Source organism: Bos taurus, chromosome 20, assembly GCF_002263795.3.
Source record: "Bos taurus isolate L1 Dominette 01449 registration number 42190680 breed Hereford chromosome 20, ARS-UCD2.0, whole genome shotgun sequence".
Taxonomy (NCBI): domain Eukaryota; kingdom Metazoa; phylum Chordata; class Mammalia; order Artiodactyla; family Bovidae; genus Bos; species Bos taurus.
Window position 1 is genome coordinate 56,441,749 of NC_037347.1, and position 15,095 is coordinate 56,456,843.

At 43.4% G+C, this 15,095-nt stretch overlaps 1 protein-coding gene across 1 annotated transcript in view; it reads left to right on the plus strand.

Moving 5' to 3' along the window:
• MYO10 (myosin X) overlaps positions 1 to 15,095 on the plus strand; it is a gene marked incomplete at its 5' end in the record, with an annotated part of 261,542 nt that overhangs the window by 207,468 nt on the left and 38,979 nt on the right. The window contains 2 exon segments of the mRNA NM_174394.2: positions 10,602 to 10,726; positions 10,819 to 10,933. Coding sequence (NP_776819.1) covers positions 10,602 to 10,726; positions 10,819 to 10,933 — 240 coding nt within the window.

Consider the following 15,095-nt stretch of genomic DNA (forward strand, 5'->3'; position numbering starts at 1 on the left):
CAAGAAATAAAGATTGAGAGGCCTTACATCTTAATTATTTGTTAAATTAGTAAGATGTGAGGACAGGAGTCTTACGGAGACTCAGTCACTGTAAGGCCAGGAAAGATATTTTATTAGTGTGATCAATTTTTGGTAAACCCTTCTGCAATTTTTTTACTTCTTAAAGTTGATGAAGAGTTATCAGCCTTCTTAATATTTGTTTGCTTTTAAAGTTGAATTAGGGGAAAGGTATATCCCATGAAAAAAGTGAAAGTGTTCATTGCTCAGTCTTGTTGGACTCTTTGCGACCCCATGGACTGTAGCCCACCAGGCTCCTCTGTCCACAGGGTTCTCCAGGCAAGAATACTGGAGTGGGTTGCTGTGCCCTCCTCCAGGGGATCTTCCCGACCCAGGTATCAAACCTGGGTCTCCTGCATGGCAGGTGGATTCTTTACTGTCTGAGCCACCAGGGAGGCCCATATCCCATGATCTGATCATAACACAAATATCCCTAATATATTAAGTCCTCTCTATAACACTAGTGTCTCTCTTTTACTCCACAGTGTTTACTTATCAAAATGAAGAGTCATGTAATGGTTTTATGCAAGAATCAACTTAACATTTCTTGGGATGCTGGATACTAATCCTCCATAATATGGACTATGTAACAAGTCCTTCCACTGCAGAGCTGCCATGTACATAAATAAAGTTGACAATATTTCATCGAGGAAGCAAATCAGAAGCCATTAAAAAACACAATAAAAAAAATAGAACTCCTTATTAGTTTTAGAATGTTACACCACTCAGTTTCAATCTACCAGTGTTGTTCTGGGGTTAAGTCTTCAGAGAATATAAAGTTTTTTTTTAATTAATTGATTTTTGGCTGCTCTGGGTCTTCAGTGCTGCTCGCAGGCTTCAGTAGTTGCAGCTCTTGGGCTCTAGAGCCCAGGTTCAGTAGTTGTGAAAAACGGGCTTAGTTGCCTAGCAACATGTGGGATCTTCCTGAACCAGGGATCAAACCTGTGTCCCCTGCACTGGCAGGCAGATTCTTAACCACTGGGCCACCAGGGACGTCCCTGGAATATGAAGTCAAAAGCAAATGTATTAGGCTACTGAAGTAGGACAATAAGACACCTGTTGGTATCAGGCTCAGATCCCATGTCTGCTTATTCTGTGTTCTGGGGACTCATAGTGCCAGACCCAGGGTTCACCTCCCTGTTGCATTCCAAGCAGATTGGAACCAAGAAAGCCTGGATTTGTTGTGTCAAAGCAGGGACTGATTTGCTCTGGTGCATCCCAGAGCTTGTGGTTGTTCAGTCTATGGAAAAGTGAAAGTGAAATAGCTCAGTCATGTCCAACTCTTTGCGACCACATAGACTGTAGCCTACCAGGCTCCTCCATCCATGGGGTTTTCCAGGCAAGAGTGCTGGAGTGGGTTGCCATTTCCTCCTCCAGGGGATCTTCCCAACCCAAGGATTGAACCCCGGGTCTGCCGCATTGCAGGCAGACACTTTACCATCTGAGCCACCACGGAAGCCCCCAGTCTATGGAAGATTCTTAATAAATACTTTCGATTGATGAAAATAGTAATATTTACTTTTACCTCATCTCTAAGACATTGTGATCCTATCAAGTGGTTAATTTTTAGACTTTGAATAAATTAAGCATCTCCTTAAAAGGGACAAAAGGACTCATTCTGGAAATTAGTTGTAGCCTGCGTTCAGAAGCACATGCTTGAATGATCAAGTTGCATTTGTTGTGAAAGCAGGAGCAGTCAGCATGAAACGTGTTGCCCCAGGCAGGTTCATGCCATGGGGTGGGGTTCAGTGAGTGCCTGTTGTGGGTCAGCTCTTCTCCGGCCCCTGTCCATGGCAACTGGTACCCAAGGAGTGGGGAGGAGAGGCGGGAGGAGTTGCAGCCACCAGTGGCTCAAAGAACAGTTAAATTCTGTCGTTTCTCTGGGGCTCAGATGCAATGAAACGTGTTGTCAGTCTTTCATTGTCTGTGTTAACAGTTACCAAAGATGGATTTGCTCAGAATTTGCTATTAGATTTTCCAAAAGGTTTCATCTGTTCACTTATTATTTCCATATATAGATATTTGACTGAACTCACAGGGCAGTGAACCCGTTTCTGCTTTTCATTGTCATGGCCTTTAGAATTGTGATCTTTCATCACCCGCGTTTACATCACGTCTGTACCTGACAGGTTGTTTCTAAGGCCCCCTCCTCAGTGTTGCTATTTTTAGATACTGTCTTCCTGTGCGGGGAAGACCCAGAGTTTCTGGAAATGCTACAATCCAGGGCACATTTTCTGCCTAGATTTCACTGTACTCTTTTCCCTAGAGAAGTTTCCAGCTCACTCCTTTGAGAATAGTATCCTATGGAAATATGCCTCCAATTTTATAACATATCAGTTGGAAAATATGGTTTGAATCAAGTTTGATTCACATACTAGTTTTCAGGAATGCAAAGCACTTTGAACTTTGTGTGATTTAAGCAAATATTAAAACTGGTTTGAACAAGTCTTTTAGCTTTACTCACTTCCAGTTTCCTCATCTGCAAGATGGAGTAATACTACTCATCACACCCACCCCATCGGATTTCTGCATTCAAGTGCTGTATAAGTTGAAGGATAGCTGTGGGAATCTTCCTCGTATCAAATAAGAGGACTTGATTCCTGCAAGGCTGCTAAGAAACCATTTGAAATCCTGTGTGTATACTCATCAGTAGTTCTTTGAGGGTAGAATAATAGAATTCTTTTTAAAAATTATTAATGTACATTGGGGTACACGTGTCTCTTTCCCTTCTGGTTTCCTCAGTGTGTATGCCCAGCAGTGGGATTGCTGGATCATAAGGCAGTTCTATTTCCAGTTTTTTAAGGAATCTCCACACTGTTCTCCATAGTGGCTGTACTAGTTTGCATTCCCACCAACAGTGTAAGAGGGTTCCCTTTTCTCCACACCCTCTCCAGCATTTATTATTTGTAGACTTTTGGATCGCAGCCATTCTGACTGGTGTGAAATGGTATCTCATAGTGATTTTGATTTGCATTTCTCTGATAATGAGTGATGTTGAGCATCTTTTCATGTGTTTGTTAGCCATCTGTATGTCTTCTTTGGAGAAATGTCTATTTAGATCTTTGGCCCATTTTTTGATTGGGTCATTTATTTTTCTGGAGTTTAGCTGGAGGAGTTGCTTGTATATTTTTGAGATTAGTTGTTTGTCCATTGCTTCATTTGCTATTATTTTCTCCCATTCTGAAGGCTGTCTTTTCACCTTGCTAATAGTTTCCTTTGATGTGCAGAAGCTTTTAAGTTTAATTAGGTCCCATTTGTTTATTTTTGCTTTTATTTCCAATATTCTGAGAGGTGGGTCATAGAGGATCCTGCTGTTCATCGCAGGATCCAGTGTTCATCGCAGCACTGTTTATAATAGCCAGGACATGGAAGCAACCTAGATGTCCATCAGCAGATGAATGGATAAGAAAGCTGTGGTACATATACACAATGGAGTATTACTCAGCCATTAAAAAGAATACATTTGAATCAGTTCTAATGAGGTGGATGAAACTGGAGCCTATTATACAGAGTGAAGTAAGCCAGAAGGACAAACACCAATACAGTATACTAACGCATATATATGGAATTTAGAAAGATGGTAATGATAACCCTGTATACGAGACAGCAAAAGAGACACTGATGTATAGAACAGGCTTATGGACTCTGTGGGAGAGGGAGAGGGTGGCAAGATTTGGGAAATGGCATTGAAACATGTGAAATGTCATGTATGAAACGAGATGCCAGTCCAGGTTCAATGCACGATGCTGGATGCTTGGGGATGGTGCACTGGGACGACCCAGAGGGATGGTATGGGGAGGGAGGAGGGAGGAGGGTTCAGGATGGGGAACACATGTATAATTTTTTTTTAATTAAAAAAAATAAATAAATAAAATAAATAAATAAATAAATAAAATAAAAAGGCCTATGCCATTGTAATTTTAAAGGCCATAATAAAACAATAATAATGAAAAAAAAATTATTAATGTTTTTAAGATATGTTTTTATGGTTCTTATTTTAGACTATAAAAATAGCATAGCTTCCTTAAAGAAGCTGATAATCTGTTGATTAACATCTGTGAAGCCTGATCCAAAAATTAAGGCAAAATAAACTACCTGGTTAACAAAAGTTACTGTTGAGAAGTAAATTTAAGTTTGAACTTCCTGTCAACCAAGGCAAAAAGGCGAATGCAATGCATTTTCTACTCTTTGTTCCCTTTTAATCATGTGTTTATTTCCATTTTATCTTGCCTAATTCCTTTTTGGCACAGTGTGCTTAAGTAAATCACAGTGAGTTAGGATAGTCATCAATTTATGAGTGTATAGTCAGATAATGCATAGCATTTCTTCTCGAGAGTATAGTTTTTTCCCCTCATAGCAAATTTTTAAACAATTGGTCTCATAGATCCATGTTAAGTGATATTACATGACAGTGGATGACAGCAGACGAAATAAGAGTTGGTTCTGTGCCAGCCCTATGTCCTTGTCCAGCTTGTTCTCTCCCCTTAGGGGGTCTTCTCTTCAGGAGACTCCAAGGCGTGGAGAGGGTCTCACCTTAGCAGGAGGACTGGATTTCCCCACCACCCGTGACTTGGTTTCTGGTCTATGTAATGTTTAATCAGTGTGTGTGTGTGTGTGTTTGGGTGTGGGTGTGTGTGTGGGTGTGGGTGTGTGTGTGACTTTTCCCATCAGAGGAGAGGGAATGCCTTCTACTGCAGTCCTGGCTGGTCCCAGACAGACACACACACACCCCCGCCTCTGTGTGGCAGGCTGCGTTCCCACCCCCTCTCCCTGGGCCCTTATCAGAGCTCCTTGGTTTCAAATCTAGGACGTCTCAGATCCGTGAGGTCTCAAACACTGAAAAGCGTTAGAACTTCCAGGGTCCACAGATAATTAACTCCTATTTCCGTTAATTAAATAAGCACAGATTGAGCATCCCCTTACTATGGACAGGTGACTATTTCCAAGTCCCACTGTCAACTTCTTACTGTCTCTCTGCAGTCTTTGGAATTATGGAAGGCTAGGTGATATTCAGGGTAATTGTATTCATCAGCACATAGATGCGTTTTTCTTTTTTGTTGTAAAACACCTTCCCTGTCCTGTGTCCCTGTCTGCCAGCACTTCTGTTGCCCTTTATGTAGACATTTAGCTACCAAAGCTTGCCTTTACCCATAATTGATTTTTGTGGAGGGCTTAGCATGCTCTGTTATCCATCACTTGTTTTATTGAGGCATTATGAAATCTTATTTTTTCAGATTGTAAGGGGAAAAGTTCTATGTTTTGTTTTATTTTGTAGAATTAAATTACCTGAAGCTAAATGTATTTAGTCCTGTCTCCAGAATGTAAATTTTCTCTTGCATCCATCTCTTTTTGTCCATTTTAAATGCCTCTGTGTCAGTCTGGCTTTTACAATACCTTTTTTCTAAGCTTTATTAAGCTGTAAATCACATAGCATACAATTGACTCATTTAGAGCATACCATTCAGTCGTTTTTCACATATTCACAAATCTGTGCAAGCCTCACCCCCGACGCTTAAAGCATTTTCATTAGCTTAAAGAGAAGTCCTCTTACCTGTCAGCTGCTGCCCCTCTGTCTCTTCAGCCCTGAGCGGCCACCACTGTACTTTCTGTCCCTGTAGATTTCCTGTCCTGGACATGTCACATGAATGGAATCCTGGAACATGTGGTCTTTTATATGACTGGCTTCTTTCACGTAGTGTAGTGTTCTCAAGGCTCATCCTTGTTGTAGCAGGTAGCGGCGCTTCGTGTTTATGGCTGATTATATTCCATGTTATGGATACGAAGCACATTTTCATCTGCTCACCAGTTGATGGACATTTGGGTTGCTTCCACTTTAAAGTACCCTTCCAGCAGCTTCTCCCCTGTTCTCCCTGCTTCTCTGCCCCCATTTCCACCTTATTCCATGAAGGACCTCTAGAATCCATTCTGTACCTGATTTTTTCTTTTACTTTGTAAAAAAATTTTTTAAGTGTCTTCAAAGATATACAGCCAAACAGAAATTTCTCATGTGGTATGTATGTGATTATTTCCTTCTTTTAGTGCCATCTGATTTCCCACCTTTTTTCTTAGCTGTCTCTTCTTCCCACCGCCCAGAATAGTGCCCCCGACTCCACAACAGCCTGGCATGTCTCCTCCTATGCTTTTCTGCACACCGTGTATCTAGATGTATCTATTCACACATACGTGCATACGTAGAACAAGTGTCAGTCATGTTTGATGGGACCACTGTTTGTTTTACAGTAATGAGATTCTCATACATACTTTTCTGCATCTTGTTTTTCTCACCTTACAAAAGGCTTGAGAGTTAACTGGGGTATTTAAAAATACATTTAGTATTTATTTCTATCTGACATGAAAGTCACTCAGTCGTGTCCAACTCTTTGCAACCCCATGGACTATACAGTCCATGGAATTCTCCAGGCCAGAATACTGGAGTGGGTAGCCTTTCCCTTCTCCAGGGGATCTTCCCAACCCAGGGATTGAACCCAGGTCTCCTGTACTGCAGGCGGATTCTTTACCAGCTGAGCCACCAGGGAACCCCATTTATATGTTATTTAATCATTTTATATACTATTTGTATCTAATATTTATTGCTTATTTAATTTGTTAATTTTTTTTTTTAATTTATTTTTACCACACCACTCAGCTTGTGGGATCACAGTTCTCTATCAGGGATTAAACCCACACCCTCATCAGTGAAAGCACAGAGTCCTAACCACTGGATCTCCAGGGAAGTCCCTACTGGGGCATTTTTAATTTGTGCTTATTTTTTAATGGGCACATAACATTTCATGATAGGCATGGTATCAGCGTATACCCGGCCATTCCTCTGGTCTGGTTTCCAGTTTTGCCACTACCAATGAAAGGGGGAGGGGTGGGGAGGCCCGTCCACAGCCCAGGTCTGACCCCGGCCGGCAGCCCCTGAACCTGAAGCAGTGGCTTCAGACTTGAGTGCCGTGTCCACTGTCAGCGCAGGCTCCCTCTCCGCCTTTTTGGTGTGAGCTGTTCTCTCTGTGTAGAATGTCCCGTCCCCACGGGACTGAGTTGTAGATGTGAGAGTCCAGACTCTTGACTTGTGGTATCTTAATTCAAATTCATGTACCGCCTATACTATCTCGGTACTTTTCTTTCTTCTATATTCCCAAGAAACACAATTTTAAGTTTCAATGTGTTTTTAAATTCACTTTGAATTGGAGGACAGTTGCTTTACAATATTGTGTCGGTTTCTACCATGTATCAACATGAATCAGCCATAGGTATATGTATATGTCCCCTCCCTCTTGAACCTACCTGCTGCTTCCCACCCTTTCCCACCCTTCTGAGTTGTCACTGAGCACCAGATTTGACCTCCAGACCGCCAGAAGGTATAAGGGATTCTTTACTTTCCTCTCAATTTTGCTGTGAACCTAAAACTGCTCTTAAAAAACAATAACTGTGGAGACAGTAAAAATATGAGTGGTTGCCAGGGGTTGGGGAGAGGTAGAGGTGAATAGATGAAGCACAGGATTTCTGGGCAGCAAAACCACTGTGTGTGAGGCTCTGATGATGGACACGTGTCATTACACACTCATCAAAACTCAGAGAATGTAACATCCGAGTGAACCCTGACCCTGACGTCAGCTGTGGGCTCAGGGTGAGTAGGATGTATCCTGTGGGTTCATCGGTTATAATGAATGCACTACTCTGGTGAGGGCTGTTGGTTTAAGACACACAAGAATCTAGCACGTATTTTTTATGTTTTCTCCCCAAGCATGAATCACAAAACCTTGATGCCTAGTAGGTGTTTATTCATTTAATATTTGGTAAATGGATCTCCTGGGACTTTAATTACCCTAGTTCATGGCTGTTATTTCCCAAATCCTCTTTAGCTGTTGGCCTGCAAAACTTCCCAGTTAGGACACTGCAGGGAGTCTTTGAAGGGGGGCCCTCCAGTTCGGGACAACTAGTTACCAGTGTGGACTGGACGCCGTGAGGGAAGTTTTAAAAGGACACATGCCTTTGAGTTGTGACTTGTCCCCCACCCCCCTAGCTGTGTCATCTTTGAACCAGAAAGAAAAGGAAGTTAAAACTCAGAAGAGACCCACCAATGGAAATACAGGTCTGCTCCCCTCACGATGGCCCTGTGGGTTGCCCAGGGTGACAATCTGCCCAGAGATCCGCCTTCCCTGGTTAAATTTCTGTGAAGGGGCAGAAGCACAGTCACAATGGGAGCCTGGAAAGAGTGGCCACTCCTGGTGGCTGCCTCCCACCCTCCCCTCCCTGGGCTCTATGAAACCCTACAACCACACCACACTAATTAGCCCGAGAATGGAAGGGGTTGTCATGGCGACCGAGCACTTTTTAAAGCACAGGAATGGTGTTCATTATTGTTCAGTGTCTTTAGCTGTGGCGAAAAGGTCAGTGTGGCAGTTGTTTTCCATATGAATTTTGGCCTGAGAGCAAAACTGAATGTGGAATGTTCCTCGGAGGGACTGGAAGATGGTAAGTGCGGCTGGACTTTATGGATAGGGGTGTCCATTTAGTAGTATTTTTCAGAGTTTTAATAACTAGTACCAAACTAAGGAATTGTATGGACTTTGTTAAGTAGAGATCGGAAGAAAAGGAGCAAGGGAAAAACAGTATGGGTGAGGAATGGTGAAAGTTTAGAGAGATTTTTTAAAAATTGGACAAGTCTTGAAGCATCAAATGATTAAACATGAAATTTGTAGATTTCTCTGACTATGAATTTAACAGTTAACTAAGCCTGATGTTTTATTCAGTGTTTGTTTTATGTTAGCTCTCTGGTGGTTATTGTGGATTCAGATTATAAGAACTTTTAACCACATACCTTCAGAACTGTGGACCTCTCCTTTTTTTTAATCCAAAGATTAAGTAGAGGAGTAACCAAGGCTAGTTTTTTCATGCTTTTATTCTATTCTTTCTTGTCTAAGAATATTTGAAATAATTAAGACTATAAAGCAGTGAGCCACAGTTCTTTGGGTATTTGCCCTCGTTTATTGGCTAGTTTCGGGTAGAATACTGCCGAGTAGAGACAGTTTAACTACAGTGTTTTAGGGAGAAATTAAATACGAGAGAAGTGATTCTGCTGCATGGGACAGCAACTTTTCCATCAAACGCTGCAAAGATTTGCAGAGCATTCTTCAGATTTATGTTTTGCTAGTTTGGAAAGTGAACAGGATAACGTGCCTTTCAGCCTGATTTTGTGCTAATAACTGGCTGTGTTTTTAAAGCTCACAAATTTAAGCCACTTTATGTCTTTGCACTTTTTTAACAACATCTTTGAGTCCTATGGCACTATTTTTCAGTCATCTTATACACAGTTCTATAAGATAACAAAATACAAGTTAATTAAAGGAAATGGGGTGTCTGGATTAAAAAACACTGCTCAAAAAGCTGAGAGTGGGAAATGGCCTACTTCGGGGCTTTTCCCTGAAAGACCGTTGTCCTGTCAGCAATGCCAGCTTGTTTGGCAACTGAGCAGATCTGAGAATGCGGTTCAGAATATTAAGTCTTGGTCTGATTTCCCCTGTCTTTGATTTGTGTGTTCCGGGATTAATGTATTTAGTGATCATAGTATGGAGTGTGATAAACAGCGTGTTTGACTAGAAGTTGAGAATTTTCTCCACTTACAATCTCTCCTTTTCCTCTCTAGCCCCTAACTCTTCCCCTAGTCCTCCCTGGGTCACTTCACTGCATTCTTCAGCTAAAAAAATGCCTGGAAATTGAAGTATTAAAACAAAGTGACAAATGTATGACACTTTAGCTTCTTTGGAAAATGTAGAATTAAAAATGGTGGTTTGGTTATGATATTCATAAAATAATCAGAAATTTGAACCTGGATATTAATATCAAGAAATTATTGATATCTTTTAAATATAATAGTATTGTGATAAAAAGTGATTGAAGGGTTAGTCTTTTAGTCATGTCCGACTGTTTGCAACCCCATGGACTGTGGCCCACCAGGCCCCTCTGTCCATGGGGATTCCCCAGACAAGAATACTGGAGTGGGTAGTCATTTCATTCTCCAGGGGATCTACCTGACTCAGGGATTGAACCCTGGTCTCTGCACTGCAGGTAGATTCTTTCCCATCTGAGCTACAGGGAAGACTCATAACAGTGTTGTAGTTCTATTTAAAAATGATACTGATCGGGGGACTTCCCTGGTGGTCCAGTTGTTAGGACTCTGTGATTCCACTGCAGGGGCACAGGTTTGATCCGCATTTGGGGAACTAAGATTCTGCATGCCGCACAGTGTGGTCGGAAAAAAAAAAAAAAAGTTTAAAAAAAAATGATACTGGTATGTTTACAAATGAGAAGGTGTGCTGTCTGGGACTTGTTGCCCCAAAACATCCAGGAACAGAGTACAAGGGCTAAGGATGGGGCAGGGTTGATAGTGCCGGCTATTATGACAGGTCTATAGGTACACGGGATGAGTTCGTTTTCTCTTGTACGTATTTGTGTAGGCCTAAAGTGTATGTGTGTACAGCTGTGGTGTGGGTGGTCTTGTTAATAACCTCATCTTCTCACCTCTTTGCACATTTTAGATGCCTGACCAGTTTGACCAGGCAGTCGTGGTCAACCAGCTGCGGTACTCGGGGATGCTGGAGACGGTCAGGATCCGGAAAGCTGGCTATGCCGTCCGGAGACCCTTCCAGGACTTTTACAAAAGGCAAGATGGAGTTGCAGAGACCCTCCTTCTTTTCAAAGAGATTGGGGAAAGGGTTGTAGCCCGAGGTGATGCTGGGCGTTCTCACGTTGCAGGTATAAGGTGCTGATGAGGAACGTGGCGCTGCCTGAGGACATCAGGGGCAAGTGCACGGCCCTGCTGCAGCTCTATGATGCCTCCAACAGTGAGTGGCAACTGGGGAAGACAAAGGTAAGATTTCAGAGAGCGAATGGCTGGCCCGTCAACCCCCGGAGAGATGTCTGAGTTCAGTGTCCTGTGATGACTGCTAACCAATTGTTTTTCAGCACTGGGAAGATGGTATCATGGTATCACGCTGGCCAACACTCTTTGTCCTTCCACCATTAACCTTTTATTTGAAGTCCTTGACTCTCTGGGGACTCTGTTCTTGGGGACCCATTGAAGCATCACGTCCTGTGTATATTTTCATTCAGTTGGTCAACAGATGTTGGCTGATAGGCAACTCAGTGCCAGAAAAGAGCTGGGCAGCCTCCAGCATCTAAGAAGTGAGGCACCAGACCCTCTAACTTTGCGTTGTCATAACGCTGCGCGTTCCCTGGGCACCGCGGGAGCTGTTGTGTGGGAGACCAGAAATCGTCTGAAATCATGTAGGTTGCCCAAAGTCCAGTCCCAAAAGCCAAGGTGAAATCCATTCTTTACACATGCAGGTATGAGGCCTTTACCCCTGAGCTAAGTGGTGAGTGGTCTGGCCTCGATTGCAAAAATTAGCCATAAAATTGGCAGTGCAACCTTTTCTCCCAGTATCAGAAATGGCCAAAACCCCCATGTGGGCTTCCAGCCTTGTCTCCCCTCCCACCTCCAGTGTCTAACCACACAGGAGAGGCAGAAATGCAGGCAGCTGGGGCCTGGCCTTTGAGTGTATGGATGTCCTCAGAGTTGGGGGTATTCCTTGAGCCGTAGTGTAGGGTCAGAGAAGTATTTTAAAGTTGCTGCTCAGATTATGTTTTTAACCTAGGAGTTTCTTTGTATAAAAAAAGAGAGGAAGAAGAGGGAAAGAGAGACAGGTATCTTGCAGTTTGACTATCTTCATCTTAGAGCTGCTCTGATAAAATACCACAGCATGGCTTAAACACACACATTTATTTCACAAAGTTCTGGAGGCTGGAATCTGCGATCAGGGTGCCTATGTGGTCAGGTTCTAGCAAAGGGCTCCTTCTTTCTTTACCATCAGCTGCCTTCTTATTATGTCCTCAAACGGTGGAGAGAGAGTTCTGGTCTGTCTTCCTTCTTTCCATCATGGGACCTCACCGTCCTAAATGAAATTACTTCCTAAAGGCCTGACTTTCAAATACCATCACGCTGGCAGTTAGGGCTGCAGCATATGAATTGGGGGCAAAGGGGTGCTAGACATTCAGTCTGTAACACTGATGTGAAATTAATGACAGGTATTTAGGCACCAACTGGAGGTGACTTAGTACACGCGAGTCTATTAGGGTAGAAACAGCATGCAGAGGTATTGTGTGAGTTACCTACTGCTGTGTAACAGTCAGCCATAAACTTAGCAGCTTTCACAGCACGAGGCAGTGATCTCCTAGTGTCTGTGGGTCAGGGCTCCAGGCACAGCGTAGCTGGTCCTCTCTCTGGGTCTCAGGCTGTCAGCTAGGGCTGCATTCGCTTCCAGAGCTTGTGGTCCTCTTCCCAGCTCATGTGGCTCTAGAATTGAGTTCTTTGTGGTTGTAGGACTGTTGTTGTTGTTGTTCAGTCACTCAGTCATGTCCGATTCTTTGCAACCCCATGGACTGTAGCCCACCAGGTTTCCCTGTCCTTTACTATCTCCCAGAGTTTGCTCAAACTCATGGCCATTGAATCAGTGATGCCATCCAACCATCTCATCCTCTGTCGTTCCCTTCTCCTTCTGCCCTCAGTCTTTCCCAGGCCTCTCTTTTCCTGCAGGCTGCTACCCTGAAATTACTCTCAGCTTCTAGAGTTTCCCACCCAGTTTCTTACCCCATGTAGTACACGTACACGGTACTACACAGTGCACATAGTAGGAGCTCAGTCAGCGTCAGTTAAGTGCTTAAATCAAAACACACACACACACACTGTTAGGGAATGACACGAGCTTGTTATATGTTCAGTCTCAGGAAAACACCCACTGATGTTCTCACCCTGGGCCCACCTGCTTCTTCAGGGCCAGCAGGAGAAGCTTGGTGGAGTCTTATATATAATGTAACACACTCGCAAGAGGGATACCCCTTCACCTGTGCCACGTCCTAGGAGAAAGTCAGATTCCACCCACCCTAGTCGGATTAAGCAAGGGTGTAACTTATCGGGGCGTTTGGGGTCCCTTGGGGTGTGTGTCCTCGCAGGTTTGAAGGTCTCTCTACCGGGAACTCTCCCCTCTCCTTGTTTTAGCCAGTCTATCCTTCAAGTCTGCTTGGATGCAGACTGATGGGAATCGTTGTTTTTTTTTTTTTTTCTTTCTTTTTTCTTTTTTAAATTGAAGTATAGTTGATGTACAGTGTTGTGTTAAATGCCGGGGTCCAGCCCCGGCTGATCCAGGGTATTTGAAGGGGAGACGGCTTCGGCGACTATTTAAATATTCATCAAAGATATAAAGAGTAATAGAATGAGGATAGCTCAGTAGGAAAATTCAGTGGAGAAAAGAGGCTGAGTAGCTTGGTTTACGCGGGAGACCAATAAAACTTCAAGACAAGAAGCTTGTGCCACTTACATAGGCCGCAGGCGTCCTTCCGTTCTCCCGAAGGAGAGGAGACACTGAGGCCTCCCCAGTCGGATCTTAGAAGCCCAGGCATAATTAGTAAGCATGGCGGGTTCCGTGCTCCAGATGGAGACTCAGCCAGAGTGAGAGAGCGACATGGGGAGACCAATCTTTCGAGGAACTGATCCCCCTTCTTTATTTTCCAGAGCCTGTTTTTATACACTGAGATGTTATGCAAAAGTCACGTGGGGACAGCAGTCCTGACTTTTATTAAAGTCAGGTGCTTCATACAAATGTATACAGAGGCCTTAGGGGTGTTACATCATCTTCTGGCCAGGGGGGCCTGCTGACAATTTACGACCCTCTCCTTGTGACAGTGGTCAGTCAACCAGAACACTTTTTTCTCCAAGGGTGATTATTCTTAAAACAGACGCCACCCAAATAAAGTTACATTCCTATAGGGTGAGGGTGTAGTGGGTTTTAGTTAAGGAAAGAATTTACTTAGCCTAAGGTCTAACGTGATTAATACCAAAGGTTAATACTTATTTCTTCTATATATTCATTAATGTGTGTAAGAGCAGGAGATGTGGAGTCTTAGCAACAAACATTGGCTCAACAAATGAAAAATCCTTCACCAATACAATTTCTAATCAGCCCACTATACTTATACTAATAGTTTTCTAACTTTTCTAAGGAACCTGTTTTTAGAAGGTTTAAAGCATCTCGTGCCTCTCACGGTTGGGAGGCTGTGAGCAATCACATGTGGCCAGACAAGCCTGTCAGGCAGGCTAGAGAACCTTCAGAGGAGTTTGTAGGTTAAAACACTCTTGTCACGCCCAGGAATTATTATTAACTAGAGCTCTAAGTTAACTCCTTCTCCAAAAGAGGTGGTGGGAGACAGCCCCCCGTAAAGTCAGAGGTGTAGGGGAGAGCACAAAGTAGTAAAGTAGGCAGGCTCTGGTTATGGGGGTAGATGCTCGAGGATTTCCAGGGGGACTCCTGTGGCTCGATCCCGCCTTTGCTTATGTCGAGCCTCCTTCCTCATGACCTTTGTCATGGGCGGAGTACCTCACGCCGGCCCCCAACAGTTAAATCTGCTGTACAGCAAAGTGACTCAGTTATACACATATATACCTGCTTCTCCATATTCTTTTCCATCATGGTTTATCACAGGATATTGAATAGAGTTCCCTGCGCTATACAGTAGGACTTTGTTGTTTATCCATCCTGTAGTAGTTTGCATCTGTCCATCCCAAACTCCCAGTGCACCCCTCTCCCACCTGCTCCCCCTTGGCAGCCCCCAGTATATTCTCTGTGTCCATGAGTCTGCTTCTGTTCTGTAGATCCGTTGATTTGTGACATAGTGTGGATTCCACATGTAAGTGGCATCACATGGTATTTGTCTTTCTCTGGGAATCCTTTTTGACGTGCTTCATCTCCCCCTGCATCGAAACTCACCCCTAAATTGGATTAAGCCCCCTCCTCTGTCATGGCTTCCCTCATAGCTCAGTTGGTAAAGAATCTGCCTGCAATGCAGGAGAGCCAGGTTCAATCCCTGAGTCAGGAAGATTCCCTGGAATCTTACATTCTCTATAATATATTACATTCTCTATAGTGTACCTTCCTCCTATCTCACTTCCTTGTATAGTGGAATAATATCAAAGATCATTG